We start from the raw sequence: 20,351 nt of genomic DNA, 5'->3' as shown, positions 1-20,351 counted from the left end.
AAATGTTAAACTTGTTTATGTAATGAGTCAAAGTAGTCAACATTAGATAACATATAACTTGTAGGTATTCTTCTATTGAGAAATGTGCTTAAATATGTTTCACACACTTTCAGCTGATAAAACTGAAAATAATAATAAAAAAAAACAATATTTATCTCATCTTTATTAATGAATTTAATTAGCTAAATAATCAATTTATTTTCAACTAATACAAATGTATTAGTTACACTGGAAAACATAATACCCTATCTAATTATAAAACTATGTACTTAAGTACACGTGAGCAATTGTGAATGAGATGTCACTTCTCCATTCCTACTTACAAGATGAGCTCTTGCCAGCTGACAGTCGACTGACGTTCTTGTTCTACCGTTCACAGTTTACTTTATCGAGTGTTGAAAGTAGAATAAACTATTAAAAAGAAATATCGTTTCATTTTCCATACATAAAGTATCGTACATCTACAGCAGTAAACATACCCAATCGATCTATTATAAAGACCCATTTATTGCAAGTCAATTAGTGCTTGTATAAGTAATTTGAGTGACATAATCAACATAATTCATAGTTTGGACAATGTAACTATTGACTGCATGCTGCAAAATAAGTACTCCGCTTTCACATAGCTAAATGCAACATAAATGTCGATGCTCTAGGATCAGACCGCAGAATCCGGCTCGTCGTCCCAGGGCCACGGCGGTCCGGAATCGAGAGCGTTCTGCCGCCACAGGCCCCGACAATTTTCCGCCGTGTCGTGTGCCAGCAAGTACATATTGTACGGCTCCACCATGTTGGAGAGCGACGAGCTGCTATCCTCGCGGGCAACATGGAGTTTTACATTCTTCCCATCGCCAGATTTACATTCGGGGAGATGGTCGAACTGGACCGTACATTCCCGAGGCGACTCCAAGTCGGTGAGGTCCGATCGTGGAGAGAAGTCAGTGCTGGCGGAGATGTCCTGCAGGCTACGATCTCCGCAGTCGACGCCGATAAGCTTCTTGTTGGACGAGGAGGGGCAGGCGCGCGACTGCGAGGAGGAGGCGAGCGGCGACGAGTTGGAGGTGGAGGAGGCGGAGGCGTCGCGGGGCGGGGGAGGCGGCGCGGTCGGGGAGCTCACCAGCGGCGCCGACTCGTCGTCGCTGGCGGTCTCCTCGCGCGACGGACTGCGCTCCCGGGACCCGTTGCCGCGCGACATTATTTTGTCCTTGAAGCGGGTCAGTCGCTCGGCGGACCCGACCTTCTTCAATATTTCCGCCGTCCTCTTCAGACTCCTGAGCTTGAGGTCGACGATCGGGGAGCCGGTCTTGGTGGAGTCCTCGACGGAGCGGGAGCGCGCGGCGAGGCGGTCGTCGAGGTCGCGCACGTCCTCGCCCGACACGAGCAGCGAAGAGGGACGAGAGGGCGCGGGGGCGGGCGGGGCGCGGTAGTGCACGACGGGACGCGGGCGCGCGCTGAACGTGATCTGGCCGTCGTCGGAGTCCTCCTCGTTCTCGACGTTGAAGGTGACTGCGGGCGGGTCCGCGTGGCGACGGGCGCGGAAGCTGCCGCCCTTGAGGATGGAGGGGTCGCGGCGGTGGGCGCGCGGGGAGCCGCCGCCGCTCAGACCGCCCGCCCAGGAGGCGCCGCTGCGCGCCAGCCGCACTTGCATCTCGCTGTCCCCCTCTGTAAGAAACAAGCTTCTGTATAAGCTCGGAGATCGTGTGGTGAGACTCGAGTCGCTCTAAGCGCGACTCGGGTGAATACTTCGGGCGGCGAGCGACGAGGCGACGGTTTTCTATAGTAAGTGGAACTAAAATAAAACTTCAAGCTGTCGATTGTATAATTTTATTCGGCACCACTGACCAATATATTTGGAATGATATCGACTTTCAATGTTATCTACGGCTAAGGGAACGTGTAGGTATGATATGTAAACGTTTCACATTTCAAAATTCTAGATTGGTACTTAACAACTACCTACGAAATACATTTGCTCTAATACACAACATACGTAACATTTAACATTAGATATTGTTTTAAATATCTATCTAGGGCATGATATACTTATACTCTAGTAATGTCTTTTACATTTATTTTCAGGCTTTCGAGGTCTTTTAAGTACTTACGTTGAATCAGGAAATCTTTAATCCAAATTAATTTCGATTTCGATTCCAAACGAATAAATGATATTGGCACGAGAATATTCTACTTGTGGTTTAGTGGTTGTGGGCGTTTCTCACAACCATATAAAAAGGCACAGCCAAAATAAAAAGGCCACTCTAGACATGGTTAGGAATGCTACGAGATGTAAATCACAATTTCGCTACAATAATCTAAATAAAACTAATCTATGGTGATACATTGTTTTCATTAATATGGCAACACATGTAACAATAAGTACTTAGCATTTTAATGAATATGCGTTCAATAACTATATATCGTATTAGATGTTTAAGGCGTTAATATCAATCCAGCATTTTGCGATAAATCACAATAAAAAATGTAGTCATAAATATGAAATATTAATCTATATAATATGTGCTCGGAAAAAAAAGTGATTTAAGTAAATTACAAAACATTACAAGTGGACAAAGCCGAGTCACAACACTCGAGGTTAGCGCTTCATTAGCAAACTACAATCAGCATTACTGTTCCCACTACTGTGAATACAAAATTTTATAGTAAATTGACATAATTGAATCTAATATATGAAATGAAGCAAATTATTAATGCGTGCGAAGGCAATGGCCACTGCTGATAAAATGAATTTTGTGTTGTTATTTAAAAGCTAAAAAATCCACAAGTCATGACTTGTCGTACACACAAGTTCAATGATTTCATATATCGTATACCTTTCTATAAAAGTTTTAATTGGTATATACTCATAAACAGAGCTGGGCATTAACTCGTTAATCCGTTAATCGTTAATTAACGAAGTTAACATTTTGCTTAACGGATTAACTTTTAAGTTAACTTCAAAAAGTGTTAACGCTTTTGTTAACTTCCGTTAAACTCAACTTCCGTTAATAAAAGTCCGTTAATCGTTAAATTAGAAACTTTGAGACGTGCTGTCATTTTATTTAAATTACGTGCCACGCCACGCTCGTAAGTTCAGCTATGTTGGGCGACTGTCGGCGACTCGAATGGTGAACGAACGAGTTGATAATTGATATACATAATATGTGAAGTTCGCGTGCAAGTGTATGCATCAGAGCGTCCGGGAAAGACGTGACCAACAGGACAAAAATCAAAAGAAGGTTCGAAGTAGTATATTTCATTACAAGTATACAAAAGCATGAGTATGTAATAGTCCACATTCCGAACGCTCTTCGTCCCTGCAATACACCACTTTTTGAGCAACTGTATTAAAACACTTTTTTACTCGTGCTTTTTCTTTAGCTTTTCTAAACTTATCTTTCCCAACTGTCAAAATAATGTCTGTTAAAAAGAATAACCAACCACGAAGTTTTTACAAAAAAAAAAAATCATTGAAGTTTTTATGATTCATGCAAATATTTCTAAAAAGAAGCTTCTAATTTGTTACAATATCAGATTTAATGATTTGATTCAATGAATTAGGTTAGTTTTCATTTTACTTCATTTTCATTTCATATCAATAAAAATAATCTACTGAAGACTTGGTTGTTTGGGCATAGTTGTCTTTGCCTACCCAGAATGGGTGAAGAAAACAAAAAAATACTTTGTTTGTATTCTTTTACGGTTGTTTTCCGAACATTTTAGTTAGTTGAGTTTATTGTGTTTTTATTATTCTATTAAATTGCTTCATTTTTTCGCAACTGTATCAAAAATAGTTGTTTAGTACACGTGCGAAACTGTCATTACAACTTGTTCCAACTGTCAACCCTCACCATCGGCTGCGCCTCGGCTCGAATAGGCATTTGTTGGAACTCTTTGCAATGTCAGGCAATATTTGTCTCTAATACTAATGTGTACATTCTATAAATGTATAGTCAAATTACTATTTTAAACAAGTGTCGCCACATAAGTGTGAAATTAGTATGTATAATTTTGGTATGGTTAACTGTTAACGATTAACTTTAACTTGCGTTAAATTTTCGAGAATTTAACGCTTTAACGATTAACGAAGTTAATTTTTTAATTAACGAATTAACGATTAACGAAGTTAACTTTTCGATTAACTGTGCCCACCTGTGCTCATAAATAATTGTATATCTTGTCACAAATATCACATATTTCATTAATTTAAGTCATAAGCACTTTTCATTATTACAAATTCCAACATCATAGTTGTATAATTAAATTTAATCACATAATCAAAAAGCAAACTAAGAAATTAAAAACTATACAAAGCAATAAAACATGCTTCAATCTTTAAAAAATTATAAAATTGATAATGGCAATTATTTTTAATAATCCTAAGAATTTATTAAATTATTCAAACTTTCGTAAGACATTATCATAAACTAATATATAACCAGTTAAAACACTCACGTATATTTGTCTGGTGTCGGCACCGACTAGTTTCGAGTTCATCCTCGAGGCGCGTCCTAATAGCGCAGGCGCGTAGTGAGGGATGGGCCGCGTCCGTGAAATAATACCAGTCCCATACATCGATGGACTCGAAACGAGTCGGTGCCGACACCGGACAAGTATACGAGAGTGTTAAGGCCGTTTATATATTAGTTTAATCCTATGAATGTCATACTAATAAGAACGAACGAAACGAAAGTTCGCAAAAATTTAAAAGACTTCGTCTTTCATTCAAATTAAGCTAACCAAATATAGTATCACTAATGTAATAATTTATCTTTACGGCAGTTTAATAGTAGATTAATTGAAACCGTATTAGGGATGCACTTTATTATTTGATCTTTTAAATATATTTTAGATAAGTGGCTTACTAATCTACTTCCACTAAGAAGAATTCGTAAGGATTAAGACAATATGCGAGCTTAGTACCACACACTGAGAATCAATGGAATTTAGAACATTTGTGATTTTTTTTAAATGTGATAATTTGTCTATAAATCAAAAAAGCTACTTAATAGTAACTAGGTAGGAAAAGCTACGGGTTCTAATTTTGCCTCACTTCATCGAGTCATCTGTGCAAATGCATTCAGGGTGACTTATCGACAAAAATTGCATTAAGAGATGTGATTAAATGTAAGAATCCGAAAAATATGACGTGTCGTGTATTGCCGTGTACATCGTGCATCCCTAATCTGGCAAGTAATCCGTACATATCTCAGTTCACAGGAATACATCGTCGGCGACGTTGATGACGATGTGTTCGTCGTCTGCGGCGTGCGCGGGGCGTGGCGCGATGTGCGCGGGGCGTGGCGCAGTGTGCGCGGGGCGGGGCGCAGCGTGCGCGGGGCGGGGCGCGGCGTGCGCGGGGCGGGGCGCGGCGTGCGCGGGGTGGGGCGCGTAATGCGCGGGGCGGGGCGCGGGCGAGTGCGGGGGCGTGGCGAGGTCGCGGCCGGCGCGGAGGGGGGGCTCACCTGGCGCGGGCGGCGGCGCCTCCTCCGGCGCCTCCTCGTCCAGCGTCTGCAGCGCGCCGCAGATCATCTGCTCCTCCAGCGTCACCTGGACCACCACACACAATTCAGACACACGTCACGCCACAACATGTTTATATGGGTGTTCAGAGTACGTAGCTATGCACTCATGAACAGAACAGAACAATGCGCAGGTGGATGTGGGTCGTAGAGTCTTGACAAAGGTGAAGTAAAGTGATCAGAAATTTTATTTAATGGCTACGGTGTTTTAACACACAACTTGTGTAAGGAATAATAGAAAAAAGAACATGCTCCAAAAAATAAATAAAAAACTTCATTCGTTGATCAATGATCATTCTATTTTTTTTAATAGTTGCAGGTTGAAGATAATATACAATGCTTTACATATAAGAATGTGTACGAGCAGGCGTCATATCACTTCTCACACTATGTGACGTTATAGCTACTAAATTGAATTGTTTTTTTTTATTGTAAAATTTATTTCAGTGATACAATCGTGTGACGTGCTACATGAACATAATCAAAACTATTTTATAATCACCTGATATTCCGTATACAGCTGCAAACCGGAATAAATATATATCACTATTTAATTTATGATCAGAGAATTAATAATATATATGAGAGTTCTATGGCCTGAGCATTTGTAAGATAAAAAAGTTAATTTTATTTATTGTTCATGTTAAAATATTAATATAAAACTATGAATTACCTGTTTCTCAACATTAGTAGGCCGACTTCGTTGATGCTCTAGACGAGGCTTCACTGAATCTGTTTCTGTTTCCGCAGACTTTTCAGGAATCACTTAGTAACAACAGTATTACATTTTAAAATCCAAATAAAGTATAAAATAAACACACTTTTATAATAAGATTCAAACTTTATGGCCAATGGTGGGTAGCTGTGAGTGCGTGGCCTCGCCCCCATATTAGTTTTCGCTCGCCCCATATTTTACACCCCGTAGATACTTAAACTTGTGTTCTAGCCTTTAGTGCTATTCGGAGCCGCTATAAAGTTTGTATATCAGTATATTTACCTGCGACTGAGGGTGCGTTGAGCGGCATACCGGCCTCCAGCTCGCGCAGGTTTATAATGAGCATTTTGAACAACTCCCAGTCACCGAACGGTAAATCTAATAACTAGAAAATAGAACATAAACATTAAAAAAATATATTTTACACAAAAATAAATTCAAAATTGAGTCACGATCAAGATTAAGTAAAATTTTATTTTGGTACAGTATTTATTGATATTATTTAAAGTTCGTAACGTGTAATGTACCGGTTTGAGTTCATCTAGACGGCATGCTGCGAGCACTAGGCCGCTGACATGGTGTCGCTGCAGCGCGGCGGCGGCTGCAGCGCCCGCCCCGCCCAGCGCCGCGCGCACCACGCCGCACGCTCGCTCCACACTCAGAGACGACAGACGCAGAGACGACACATCCCCCTGAGTTACATTTATATTGCACTCATTTACAAAACCTAGTATCATGTTTTTTCTAAATTGATATATCTTAGCCCACTTACTTTGTGGGTAAACAACATATGGCAATGTTGCAAAAAAGTTTCTTCGAATGTACACGTTGATTAGAATTAAAAAATCATTCTTCACAATTAATAAATCGATGGGTCCTATGTATATGTGCAAAAGTAAAAAAATGACGATTTTTACTTCTTTGATGAAAAGTTACCTCTTAGTGTTAGTAAACAACATGCACTAAACATATTACACATTTATAGGAGTAAATGTTATTTTTTGCTGAAGTAAAAAAACCTATGCCGCCTATTTTCCTATATGTTTGAAACTTTGAGAACTTCTGAAAAGTTATCAATATGCACTTTGGCCTTTATTCATAGGAGCCATCGAAATATTGAACCAAAAAAAGTATCTTATACGATCTACATCACAAGCAAAAAATAATATATAATACAAACCAAATTGGGAAAGGCAGTTTTGAGCAACGCAATCGGGTTTGGTGCCAGGGACGGCATTAAATGCGGCATGTTTGGCACTTGCGGCATTTGCGGCATCTGCGGCACTTGCGGCCCCTGCGGCAGTTGCGAGTACTGCGTGCTGGCCCATCCCACCCACACTGGCGGTACCATCGGGGCCGCGCCCACACCACTCACAGGAGACATTTTCTGTCCCAAGCAAAACAATTTCTTATGTAACTCTACGATCTGATTGATGTATTCAAAATAATGGAAACTTTAACTTAAATCTGACAGTAATTACTACCTTCTTGCCGGGTAGTAATTTGGAATGAGGTTGTCGTAGGTTCTGCTGTGCCCATGGCGCTGCAGGCATCATCTCGTCTTCCGCACCCATCTGTAGTTGTTCCTCTGCAAAAATATACACCAAATATTAATATTATGCACTGTCATTTAGTATCTTAATTTATATTCGAATTCAATGGATATAAGAAATTACAATAAACCTATTCAACTAACCAATAAACATATTAAATACCGATATTTTTATTTTATTAATTTACACAATAAAATCTGTGATGACATAAGATAACTAAGACACATAATATCGTAATAACTGAAAGAATGTATTTGACCTTTGATGACCTTCTTGATGTAAGGGTCGAGATTGATGGTGAAGGGCAAGAATATCTTGAGGTCTGCGGCGGTGAGCGTGCTGCGATGGAAGCCCAGGAACACCTCCAGCTTGCGCTCGTCGCGGTCCAGCTCAGTGAGTGTGCCCGCCTCGTGCGCACTGCTCAGTGACGGCTTCACCCTGCACACAAAAATAGGTAGGTAGAAATACAAAACATCGAAAAAAATACATTCGAATTGCAAAATAATTCATAAATAACATAGTTATTTATTATTTTTTAGAAAATTGTTGCGGTTTACTTTTCAAATATGTGCTTAAGGGGAGTGGTGTCATCGATGTGCTCCTCGAAGGTCTCATGGTGGTAGATGATCCAGGATGTGCGGTACGGCCACTGCTCCGTCAGGTTCACCCAAGACGCCAGCTGGCTCCATGTGAACTCGATTTGAAACGCCTTCAGCAGTCGCCCTGTAAAGTATTCATATAAAACTATAAATATTTTTTGCAACGTCAAGTGTAAGTAGGATATAAGTGTAAGTATAAGCCGTGGTAAATGGATAGGCTATAAGCCGTGGTATTTTGTGTCTATTTGATTTTCGCCATTTTGGCGTTGTTGGTTGCGGTAGACAGCGGTGGTGAGTATTCGAACTAATAATAGACTTAGTATTAACTGTCAGGTACGTTCAAGTGGGAACAAAGCCCTATCTATATATAGAGATATGCAGCACCAGTGATGTAGAGGACGTTCTGCAGCCGTCTCATGCTGCGCGGGTTGACGTCGCTGAAGTAGTCGTCAGTGAGCAGCACGCGGCCGAGGTCTGTGGCGGGCGCGCGGTGCAGACCAGACGCCACGGATGAGGCCAGCGACTCGGAGGGGCGAAGCCTCCGTGCACGCGCTGCGCTCTCCTTGCTGGCCTGTCCTACCTGCCCCTTGATGCGCTCCTGACTAGACATCAGCTCCGACGTCGATGATAGACGACGAGCAGATACCTAAGGTATAACAAATCAATTAAAAAGAATTATTTCCTATTTTTACTACGAAACTACATGTTGGTTATCAATTATATTTCAACAAATTAATCCAGTCAGCAAGTACTAGCAGTTGACCGCGATTTCATTCGCACAGAATTAAAAAAAAAACTGTAAATAAATATAGGCTATGTCACCCGGTGGATAGTGCATCTTCCCAACATTGAAATAATTTATCAAATCGATTCAGTAGTTTCGGAGCCTATTCAATGCAAACAAACAAACAATTTGTATATATCTGAGTAAGACTAACAGATCTCTGTAGGGAGGTGGAGAAGTCCTCAGCGGCGATGGCCTGCATGCGCTTGGCGGCGGTCTGCTGCGCAGTCTTGACGCGGCGCAGCGCAGAGTTCTGCAGGTAGAAGGGCAGCTGCACCATATTGCGCAGGTAGTCCCACCCGCCGATGTTGCTCTCAGAAAACGCACGACGGCTGTTTATTTCTACCGCCTGGTCAAATAACACACACGAATATATTTAACAAATACGAACCCCAATACAAAATATATAGAGAAATACAACATTTTACTGGATTAAGCAAGATTTTAATGTATAAATAAAAATTATAAACATTAAGAATGTAAAAGCAGAAATTATTAACAAAATCCTTTTTAACCATAGATTAAAAAACTGTAACAAAAAAATTGAACATTTCTGTTCTCCTAAAGGACTTCAAAAATCAACATGCAAACTCTTAATAATAATACAACACACGACACTGATAAAAAACAACAATAATGTATACAAACACAACGAACGCACGACTAACCTCAGTCCAAGCAAACTGCACACACAACTGAGCTTAATATGCTTACTTACTATGTAAAGATATTCATAATTTTTTTTAAATAAAACGTCAAATCACTCAAAAAATAATAACTATTGATGTACAAAGCAAACTTTCACTTTATGGCACTTAAAAAGCCTTCTTATATTTAATCCATAATGGTTGTGAAAGTTAGGTTAAAATTGACCTTACATTATTCTCTAGTGCAGACGACTTTTTTTCTTTAATATAAGGAGTTTAACACGTGAAAGATATTATTTATTATATTAAAGTGAGTAATTCCTGCCTATCCCTTTACAAGCGCGATGTCAGCGTTGTAGCGTACCTTGCTGATGATGTGCGGGTCGATGGCGAGCAGCAGTATGAAGGGGCTCTTGGGGTCAGAGCAGAGCGCGTGTACGGAGTTGAGCAGCGCCAGCACCTTCTCCTGCTCGCAGCTGTCCAGCGCGTCCACCACCACCACCAGCCGCGTCTGCTGCCCCGTGAACGCGTCCAGGCACGACACCTGCACATTTATTGCAAACAAAATTCTAGTTTTTAGACAAATTCTAAGTTACTAAAGCACTAGATTACTTGTGATTTACGTTATAACATTATAGTTGTAATTTTTATAGTATAAGGTGGGAAACGAGTATGCGGCCACCTAAATTCGCTAAACAGCGAGGCGATCGCTGCCCATAGACATACGCATTTACAGATGCGTTCTAATCGACAGAGGAGGGAACGCACAGCAAGAGGATATTTCCTTTTCCTAAGCGTTCCCTTCTCTGGCAAATCCACCACTACTTTCCATCCATTCCTTACAAGAAAAGAGTGGAAGACGACTAAAATTAGGCCTCCGACACGCACCACTCATCAGGCGAAACGCGGAAATGCTTTCATTTCACGCGTGTCTCCAGTGTGTCAAAAACTTCAAAACAAAATAAATGTAAGGTTGGTACTTGTATAATTGTGAGTGAGCGCGCAATACGCACCATGTCAGTGAGGACCTGCACCTCGGGGCGGAGCGCGAGGGCGTGCGAGTCGCGGCGCAGCGCACGCAGCAGTCGGGCGCGCGGGGGCAGCACGAGCGCGGCGAGCGCGCGCCCCGCAGTGTACAGGTTGGCGAGCAGGGCGGCGCCGGCCAGCGCGCACGCCCCCACCACCACGCCCTGCTGGATGTCACGCCGCCTCATCGACGACGGCCCACTCTCACTGAGCCGCCGTTGATCGCACGCCACACGTGATAGTGCACACATCATCATCATCCATATGCAATGTATCTCACACGCGTACATTGCATATAAATAACAATTTCCAACAGCGTCAGATACATCCTGGATACCTTACGGTAGCCAAACATAATTCAAATCATAATTCAAAGATCCCTAGTCTTGATGTATTGCTAAGTAATTTCTACCTCTAGTATATCGTTATTTAATGCTAATCATCCCTAATCTTAGACTATAGCTTACTGCTGGTCCGCGTCGGTCTCCGTGAGGAACATGACGAGCACGCACATTCCCACCAGCAGGCATATGAAGATCACCTCGAACATCACGATGTGCGGGATGCAGCACGCGCGACGCCATCTGTGAATACGTCACACTCACTAGATGTCGCCACTACATGATATAGGTTATATTACAAACTTAATGATAGTTATAATCTTTTTTCACAGTAGCATTTGCAAATACTTGTATTAAAGTGTATTGAATGTGCACTTACTTCCATCCCGATGTAGATGAGACAGGTCGGGGTCTGAAGGCGCGCGCGAGGCGCGTGCAGACGCGGCCGTACTGGTTTTCGAGCGCCTCCGCCAGGCTGCCGATCATCTGCACGACCAGCGCCGCGCCCTCCTGCCCCGCGCCGCTCCGCATGCCCTCCGTGAAATGAAATCTGCACGATTCGATTAGTTACTATTTCACGTAATGAATTAAAATTAAATGCTCTTAACATTTTTTTAAGTATTCTAACCGTATAGGCGTGGCCGGCAGCGCACGCGGGTCGTTGGGGCCGGGCGGATGACAGAACACGACTTGTAGCACCAGTAGCAGCGAGTTGAACCGCTTGCCCAGGGTCGTCATCATGCCGCCAGCCCACCACCACTCATATCTAAATAGTTAATACAACATAAATAACACTAGGTCGTAGAACAAAAATGTTGGGTTAAAAGTAACCTCCTACACATAATATAGAAGATCAGTATTATTGTTTCTAGATTTTGAACTAACCTGGTTCCTAGGTTCCATAGTAAATAGAATATGAGATATGCGACGGCGAAGAGTGCGAACGCAAGTCCGACGGCGAGGTATGACGGGGCTCCGGCCAGCGCGGCGGCGGCGGCCAGCGGCAGTGCGCCGTGCCACGCCCCCCACGCCACCGCCCACGACCACGCCCACCCCGTCTCACTCCACTGCCGGGCGAAATTCTTCATCTCCTCTGTTATATAAATATGATAATACAAATATGTATCGAGGTTGCTTTACACAAAACACATGGTTTATGATTACTCGGGAACATCATTTAACTTTTGTACTAATAACTAGTATGGACCTTTGAGTTTGCTGAGCAGAAATGATTTGCCGGAGCCCCAGCGCGCGTAGAGGCCGACGGTGATGGGCACGGCGAGGCTGGGCTCGGCGAGCATGTCCGCGAGGGCGGCGCTGTACAGCTCGTAGCCGAGCATGTTCTCGTTGTCCTCGCTGGTGTTGAGGCGGCGCGCGCCGAACATCTGGCCGAGGATCGTCTTGTTGTAGCTCATGTCGATGTTGTACGGCGTCTCCTTCATCTTGTTCGGCTTGTACAGCAGCTGGCTGTTCTTAGGGTTCCTCAGGAGGATTTCGACTATTTGCTGGGAAATTAAACAAAGCAAAATTAAATTTTCTTCTAGAATATAGAATTCTTTAACTCCAGTAATTTTGTGATGTGTCGTGGTGTACCTTTGATCGTGCGCGCATGGCGATGTGTAGGGCGGTATCTCCGCGGTTGTCAGCGGCGCCAACACGCGCCTTGCGCTCCAGCAGCAGCTGCACCATCTCCGCGTGCCGAGACCGCACCGCGCGCAGCAGCGCTGTGTCGCCGCTCTACACAACATTACACATTTATGCTACTACAAAGGTTTTATATTGAATGAAAGATGAAACATTTTGACAAAGTTTATAATTTCGAAATATTTAAACCGATTATAAAAGATTTAAATTAAAGAAATAAACAAACTGTAATTCGTAAATTTGCTTCATCATTTCACACTACAAAGTAATTTCATCTAATTTTATTATCAATTAAAATTTATACATACATGTATTTTAATTTAAGAATATCAAGTTCTAGAAAATTTTATCCAGTATTAGATAATAATTCAGAACATACATTTTCCATTAGTTTATCTTTATACAAACTGTTGCAATATGCAAATGATTTCACTAGCTTATCTAAACCAGCTCTAAGGTAAACAACAAAGTTTGCTTACGAGCGAATATTAGTACATATTGGTACTATTCGTATTACCTATAACTAAATACGCCCTTTAAAAAACACTATTAAGAAACCATTAATATTATTTCATAGAGATGTTTAGCTTGTTTAATTCCGTTTTAAAAACTAAGAAGGCTATTTTTTAATTTCCAGACAATAATCTACACCATCTGCTGCGTGACAGAGATCTCGAATTTACGTAACAAAACCAATTATAACACATCTAATAATACGTTACTATCAAAACAACAAAATTAATTCGAGCGATTGCGAACAAAAATAATTATCTTAATGCACAACGCGCGACAAAACATTCGGACACGTGACATGTACTCTGTCACTTTTGTCAGCTTTCAGTTTCATCGGGAGGCGGGTTTTGGCAAGCTCGCTGTTTGTCGACAAAACATACACAGTATTATTGTTATATGTAAGAATTATAAGATTCAAACTTAATATCAGCTCGTGGTTAGCTGCGAGCACCAATAGCTAAAGTTGTGTTCTGTGTAACCTCTCGTTCACTGCAAGCCGTCATAAAGTTTGTATAGCACTATACTTACACTGGTGCAGTGCTCGAGGTCCGGGTTGGAGGCCAGCAGCAGCTTCAGTATGGCGACGTGACCTTTCTCCACCGCGGTGTAGACGGGCGTCTTCTTGTCTTTTCCCGGCAGATCAACGTCGACGTGTTTCTTTAGTAACGCTTCTACAATGTTCCTGTGACCTCCCTTCACAGCGTGGATCAACGGAGTGTCTTTTGAATGGTCCTATAAAGGAATAAAAAAATAAACATTTCTATTTCTATATTTTAGTTATGTACTCGGAAAGTTATGTTTGTACATCACCTGAACATTGATGTAGGCACCAGAATTGATGAGAGCCAATGCGATGTCATAGTATCCCTCTTTGCAGGCTATCGCCAAAGCGGTGTAGCCGTCTTTATCTAACGCATTTACATTCGGCTTGTGCTCCAGTAGCATTTGTACGATTTCAAAGTGGTTGCCTGTAATGTGTTGGTATTAGATGGATATAAATGTAAACCTCACCGCTTTTATTTCATTTTTTAAGAATTTTTAAAATTCTTTGAAGTAGTCTTACAGTATAAACACATAAAATGTTGTTGTTCGTTTGATATGACAAGAGGCAGAATGGTATCGTTATAACTCTTCAGAACGGACACACATAATTAAGTTGATGTCAAACAGCCGCGTAGAGCGTTTACCTTGCGTGGCCTGCAGTAGCGGGGTCCAGCAGTACATGCCGGCGGTGTTGGCGTCGGCGCCGGCGCGCAGCAGTGCGGCGCAGGAGGCTGTGTCTCCGGCGCGCGCCGCCCAAGTGAGCGCGGACGTCGCGTACTTATCGCAAGAGTTGGCGCGCGCGCCCGCACTCAGCAGCCGCTGCACCACGCTGCTGTGGCGACGACCCGCCGCCCATACTAACGAACTGACAGTAAACGTTAAACGAGGATATTTCATTCTGAATTTCACAAGAACATCCTGTAATATCTAATGCTACTGCGGCTGATTTAAGAACAGTTGAATTTGTAGGCTAGACTAGACGAGCACGTTGAATTAGTAGATACAAATGTTCTATTATTCATTTGGATTTGTTGTATGTCATTTGATTTAGGAAGAGCGCACCGTTTGATGCGGAGAAAATTGTAATCGCCTGATGCATAAAACATGCACAATAGGATCAGACATTCATTCGAGATAACTAAATGTCCTCATGATGCATCTCTTTTGACCACAAAAAAGCTAGCGAGACTTTAGATATCTTATGGTTATAATGTTTAGGGTTTATAATAAACCTTAACTTCATTTACTGTTAGTAAGAGTTCAGTCATGTTTTGTACGGGCCGGTGACAATCGTAATATAAGTCAGATGTTTAAATACAGAGTTAATTAATACTCAGTTATTTACATAACGTGTATTTTTAGTTATTAGAGAATTCTAGTTACGTTAAAATATAAATATACATTGTTCAAGGTGGACTTTTTTCTGGTTTTTAGCAAATGTAAAATACTACAAATATTTCATATTTACACAGAAAAGACATTAGGAAATAATATTATTTCCGGACTAGGTAAGTCTTCTTCGAGAACAAAACTTCAAGATTGATAATGATAGAAAGGAAGCGGGACATTTAAATTGAAAAATATTACATATTTTTTTTAATACTTCATAGTATTCGAAGATGGAATTTGATATATATTTATGTATTACTTTCTTACACTTATTAGTATGGGCACGGGAAAAACTGTATAGTAGGTGTAGGAATAGCAGAAATAGATTGTGCATGATGCATATCTATATGCATCATGCATTGTCAACACGTCGCGTGCCAAGTGGTCTTGTAATGACCCTCATTAGTTAAATCATTTTTATCATATCTTAATTGTTTTGTTTTTTAACGAGAAAAAGGTAAGAGCACAAAGTGTTGCAAAGGACAGTCCTAGTATGACGATTACTCAAGCGATCTTGAACATCGTGGCGATAATTTGCCGACTGTTACTTTATATTTCATGGTTTTATTTTAATAAATAATATATAGTCGTTTATCTATCTAAAATAGATATTTTGATAGAAAAGACCGATTTGGCGCTAAAACGACCCAACGACGCAATCATGTGACATTCGATAATAAACAAATTTGTTGGCAAATTCTACACGCCTACGTCGTAATATTAGTTTCTAACTCAAGCGTTCTAGCTGCTACATCTCATATTCCTTTTTTGTCCTATTAAAAGGTGATTAAAAACTTACTTGATATTATAATTTCCGTGGGCATGTACGTCTGCTCCTTTCTCCAATAATAGTGCTACTTCTTCGTCGTGTCCCTTGTACGACGCCCACATCAGAGGCGTCCATCCTCCCTGACGATGGTAATAAACAAATAAATGCATTGATTGATTGTGGGCGACGGCAGCTCTACGACAGCTCTCTCGGATATAGCCTTTACACAAATAATGCTGAAGCAGAGCTTGAAAAATATAAAATGTCATTTTGCTGAAAAAACAACTTTCCGCCTTGTGAAAATACAAAAGAAATAATTAGTTCGTGGGAGTCCATAAAGAGTAAGCTACCAGGCGTTATTCCGATATCCAAAGAAGACCGTCCCAGTAGTTATTTAGTAAAGTATTTACAACCGATCATAATCTGTTAGACCTTTGTTTGACGCTCAAAAATGTATGGATAATAAACTACATCAATAATAAATTGATAACTATAGCTTTAATTTAAATTGGTGCACGATAGCAACTGATAAATAAGCCACTAATGTAGTCAATTAGTTCATTGAAACATAATTTAGGGGTAAAGATTCAAACGTTTTCATTGTAGACTTAATTAATAAAATGCATAACCATTAGCATACATTTTTATTTAAATTTTTGAGCGTATTATTTGTCATCTGTAACCTCGTGGGATCTTGTAGGATCTGTCTGAAAGATGAAAGAAACTAACATAAAAATAACGTGTTTACAATATGCAGAAAGTTGTTATGTACGCTCATTAAAAGTGCAAAAGAAGATCGTCAGTCAATGCGCTGCTTGCGGACGTCAGCGCCGGCGCAGATGAAACCCGCCCTAAGCTAAGTTGCGACCCCGAGGAGCGCCAATAAAAGGAACACTGCTATAAATACATTGTTTATGACAGGAGCTTTCTATGCGACAGTGCCGATGTTTATTTTAACCAGATTTAAGTATGCGTGGATGTCACTGACATCTTGGCAAGCCACCGCGTGAAGTATAAATATACATATTTTGGGTGCACATTCGTGAATACATTTTGGTCATTGCTCTATTAAATTTGGGTCACGTTGTTTGTATGTAGCACAGTATCAGTTTCAATATTGTAATGTGATAGGCAGATATGAAAGCTTTTTAAATTAAACTAGATGCATCTTTTCAAAATTCAGAAGTTTACAAAGGCCTTGTTAAACTCTTGGTCTAGCTTGCGGACTTAAAGACAATGCATCCTCAATCCATATGCTTTTCACTAATATCAATTAGTTTACACCGCATATTGCACTGCTTTATTCGTTTTTTATCTTTCAAAAGACAAAGTGTATTATACTCACGCAGTCTCTAGAGTCGACATGTGCGCCTGCATCAAGCAGCTCCCTCATAACAGGCAGGTGTCCGCCGCGCGCGGCAAACGCGAGAGGCGTCCAGCCGTCCGCGTCGGCCGCGCACACATCCGCGCCAGCAGCGACCAGCACGCGCACCGCGGCAACGCGGCCCTGCTCGGCCGCGCACATGAGCGCCGTCGTGCCATTCTAACATATACACTTTGATTAAGTTACCATATAAATAGTATTTACTTATACAAAATGCCGTAATTATTAAACATCGTAGTATTAAAACATGCATTCATTATTTAGGTTGCAAATTATAACTAAGAAGAAACGCATTACGTTATTGTCTCTTGCATAACGTCTTCGCAAGAGTAGTAATTTCTACCTTTCAAAGGATAGAATAAATATATCAGCGTATTTAAATATGAATAATCTCGAAAACATGCAAATGCATAAATTGAAGAAATTACAATAGAATACGTGGATATGACTATTCAATAAAGTGACTCAGTGAGATCTGATTCTGTACAAAAAACATATACTGCGAAGCGGCATCCAGTTCATTAATTAAATGGCGCGTCTGTATATATTATTATTAGTTAAAAATTAATATTAATATATTGATACGGATGCCAAAATAAGATTCGTCTTTGCCATTATAAAACACTAAATCAATTTAATAGGTTTGTTTTAAATGTCGCATATTTCTATTTAAGTTTATCTAATTTTTATTATATACATCTTTCGGAACTTCAATGATTGTTATTAATAATATCGTTGACAGATATTATGTTTCCTATTATTTTACTTTGTGAATCGTTATTTAAAACTTTATAGAAGTAGAGTAAAATCACAATGCGTTATGATCGTAGAAGGTATTGTGTCACAATAAAAAAAATTTCATTGCCGCGGACAGGAACAAAAGGGCTTCTTCCTACATCGATGTGTTCTATGTATAAGGTCCAAAGTAAGAAATTGATGATTTTTACTTTTTTATGTTAAAAGCTACCTCTTAGATTAGTTAACAATATGCAGTAAACAGGAGTCATCGACATATCCTCCATCTTACTGTATTAAATTTAGTTAGTTAAATAAAATACTTTTGTTTTTAGATATTAAATTAAAATTGCTAATAAATGAAATTTTCAAAACGAATAACTAAGCATTAAATATTCCCTTCTAACATTAAGATGTTTACGTGTTTACGCTAAAAGCTAGACATGTGCGTAGATGTTATTGAAATCAATTACTCATTTATTTCAAAGTATAAGGTCAAAAATTTTCCTACATTAATTCGCATAAGCCTTAGATAAGATAAACAATATTATACGACGCCATTTGGTATTATTTATACATACTTAGATTTATAACTAAAACGTGAATATTTGAAATTCATACTAAATTTCTTCACAGATTTATTAAAATTTTTAAGAACCCAATTTAAATTTTTACGGAGACAAAATAGAATATGTAATAATATCCTTAGCTGGTAATATAAAAAATTTTGCTTTGCTAGAGTAAAAAAAAATTTTCTTTATGATAGATAAGGACGAAACAATATAAAAGGAAAAATAAAATAAATATTTGTTGCCTTGAAGTTAGTATAAAAAAATGTGATTAACTTTAATTCTACAAACATCGACAACTATGGGTATTTTAGTATTGCAGAAAAATAATAATTAAATTAATTTTCTTGAGATATTGATAATTTTATTTCATGGCCATTTAGAAAAAGGCTAGGAAAATATTTATTTTTTCGCGACAGTAATTTAGCCAATTAACTTTACCCGTGAATAATGAATACCGAGATTTGTTTACTTGCTATGAGATAAGAGATTATGATTATATTATGATATATATTATTATTATTAACCATCTAAACTTTTTATATTATTTCTATGACGTAAATTTCTCGTGTGTTTTGTGTAATTTATTTATTGTAGTGTGATAATTATATTACGGAAATTACGTTTAATTTATACACATTGCGTTTGTGCTTTATCTTTTAATCTAGTTTATATATGTGGAAATTTGCTAGTGTATAAAAGAAAACGCAAAAATTAAAACTTTATTCAATAACTCAAAATAAAAAAATATGATAGTGTTGCATCCAGACCAGCATAACATGGACCAAATGGCGTCTAATGACATACCTCGTCTTTATCGTCGATGTTGAGGTTCTTGTTGTTGGCGAGGTACTGCTGCAGCTCAGTGACGTCATCGTTGTTGACGAGTTGCGAGAGCGTCTTGAAGCACGCCAGCGAGACCATCGACTCGCTGCGGTGGAGGCTCTGTTACCAATACACCCATATGTTAGACATAGTAAAGCAGGAAGTACAACGATTTTTTTTGTTTCAATGTTTTCAAAACACAAAATATAAGTACATTTCAGAATTGTACCTAGTCTTGTAATGTCTAATAAATCACGTAATACATATTTTAATAAAATATAACACACACGTCATGCAATTTTAAATGCTTTAAGCGTCACTTTAAAATGCAGGGAAAAAAAAGAGAACATGTTTACTATACACCTCAATCGATTGCAGCGTCCAGCGCTTCATTGTTTTTGTTTTTGATAAAAATTTATCGATAAGAAGGAAATGAGTAGCTCAATTAACACACGAAAACGTTAGGTCGCACGCACAACAGCGATCACAATGAACATTATTTTGTAGATATAATGATAACGGTATCACAAGGTAGCCAAATTCGTTACGCGAAAATTGTCTCAACGCGGGAAAAAAACTTCAAACGAATATTTTTATTATATATTGTTGTTCATAAAACACGTTTATTGCTTTAATCCTGAAAATATTATTTTCATTGCAAGCGTTATCTACTTTAAACATGTTTTTCTGTGCAGATTTGTCCTCGTAGAAACAGTATTTGGGTCATTCTATTCGTGCAAATGTGCACCTAGAGTATTTAGTCGACATGCAGTTGTTTTATTCCTATCCGCAATGT

General features: G+C 39.7%; 1 protein-coding gene across 1 annotated transcript in view; it reads right to left on the bottom strand.

Moving 5' to 3' along the window:
* Positions 1 to 156: 156 nt before the first annotated feature.
* The window catches only part of LOC106720309 (kinase D-interacting substrate of 220 kDa B), a 37,762-nt gene continuing 17,567 nt past the window's right edge, over positions 157 to 20,351 (bottom strand). Inside the window, exons 2-26 of the mRNA XM_045686980.1 lie at positions 19,538 to 19,675; positions 17,388 to 17,585; positions 16,073 to 16,182; positions 14,529 to 14,749; positions 14,152 to 14,309; positions 13,870 to 14,073; positions 12,778 to 12,921; positions 12,392 to 12,689; positions 12,070 to 12,277; positions 11,813 to 11,950; positions 11,564 to 11,734; positions 11,311 to 11,427; positions 10,831 to 11,026; positions 10,182 to 10,361; positions 9,325 to 9,519; positions 8,771 to 9,032; positions 8,345 to 8,510; positions 8,047 to 8,225; positions 7,719 to 7,822; positions 7,415 to 7,621; positions 6,762 to 6,926; positions 6,517 to 6,619; positions 6,193 to 6,284; positions 5,480 to 5,547; positions 157 to 1,625 (exon numbers count right to left, since the gene is read on the bottom strand). Of these exons, the coding sequence (XP_045542936.1) occupies positions 659 to 1,625; positions 5,480 to 5,547; positions 6,193 to 6,284; positions 6,517 to 6,619; positions 6,762 to 6,926; positions 7,415 to 7,621; positions 7,719 to 7,822; positions 8,047 to 8,225; positions 8,345 to 8,510; positions 8,771 to 9,032; positions 9,325 to 9,519; positions 10,182 to 10,361; positions 10,831 to 11,026; positions 11,311 to 11,427; positions 11,564 to 11,734; positions 11,813 to 11,950; positions 12,070 to 12,277; positions 12,392 to 12,689; positions 12,778 to 12,921; positions 13,870 to 14,073; positions 14,152 to 14,309; positions 14,529 to 14,749; positions 16,073 to 16,182; positions 17,388 to 17,585; positions 19,538 to 19,675 (4,989 nt within the window). The 3' untranslated portion in view covers positions 157 to 658. The remainder of the gene's footprint in view (positions 1,626 to 5,479; positions 5,548 to 6,192; positions 6,285 to 6,516; positions 6,620 to 6,761; positions 6,927 to 7,414; positions 7,622 to 7,718; positions 7,823 to 8,046; positions 8,226 to 8,344; positions 8,511 to 8,770; positions 9,033 to 9,324; positions 9,520 to 10,181; positions 10,362 to 10,830; positions 11,027 to 11,310; positions 11,428 to 11,563; positions 11,735 to 11,812; positions 11,951 to 12,069; positions 12,278 to 12,391; positions 12,690 to 12,777; positions 12,922 to 13,869; positions 14,074 to 14,151; positions 14,310 to 14,528; positions 14,750 to 16,072; positions 16,183 to 17,387; positions 17,586 to 19,537; positions 19,676 to 20,351) is intronic.

This window comes from Papilio machaon, chromosome 4 (genome assembly GCF_912999745.1).
Source record: "Papilio machaon chromosome 4, ilPapMach1.1, whole genome shotgun sequence".
Lineage (NCBI taxonomy): Eukaryota > Metazoa > Arthropoda > Insecta > Lepidoptera > Papilionidae > Papilio > Papilio machaon.
Note: the sequence above shows the minus strand (reverse complement) of the source record. Positions and strands in the feature narration are given on the sequence as shown.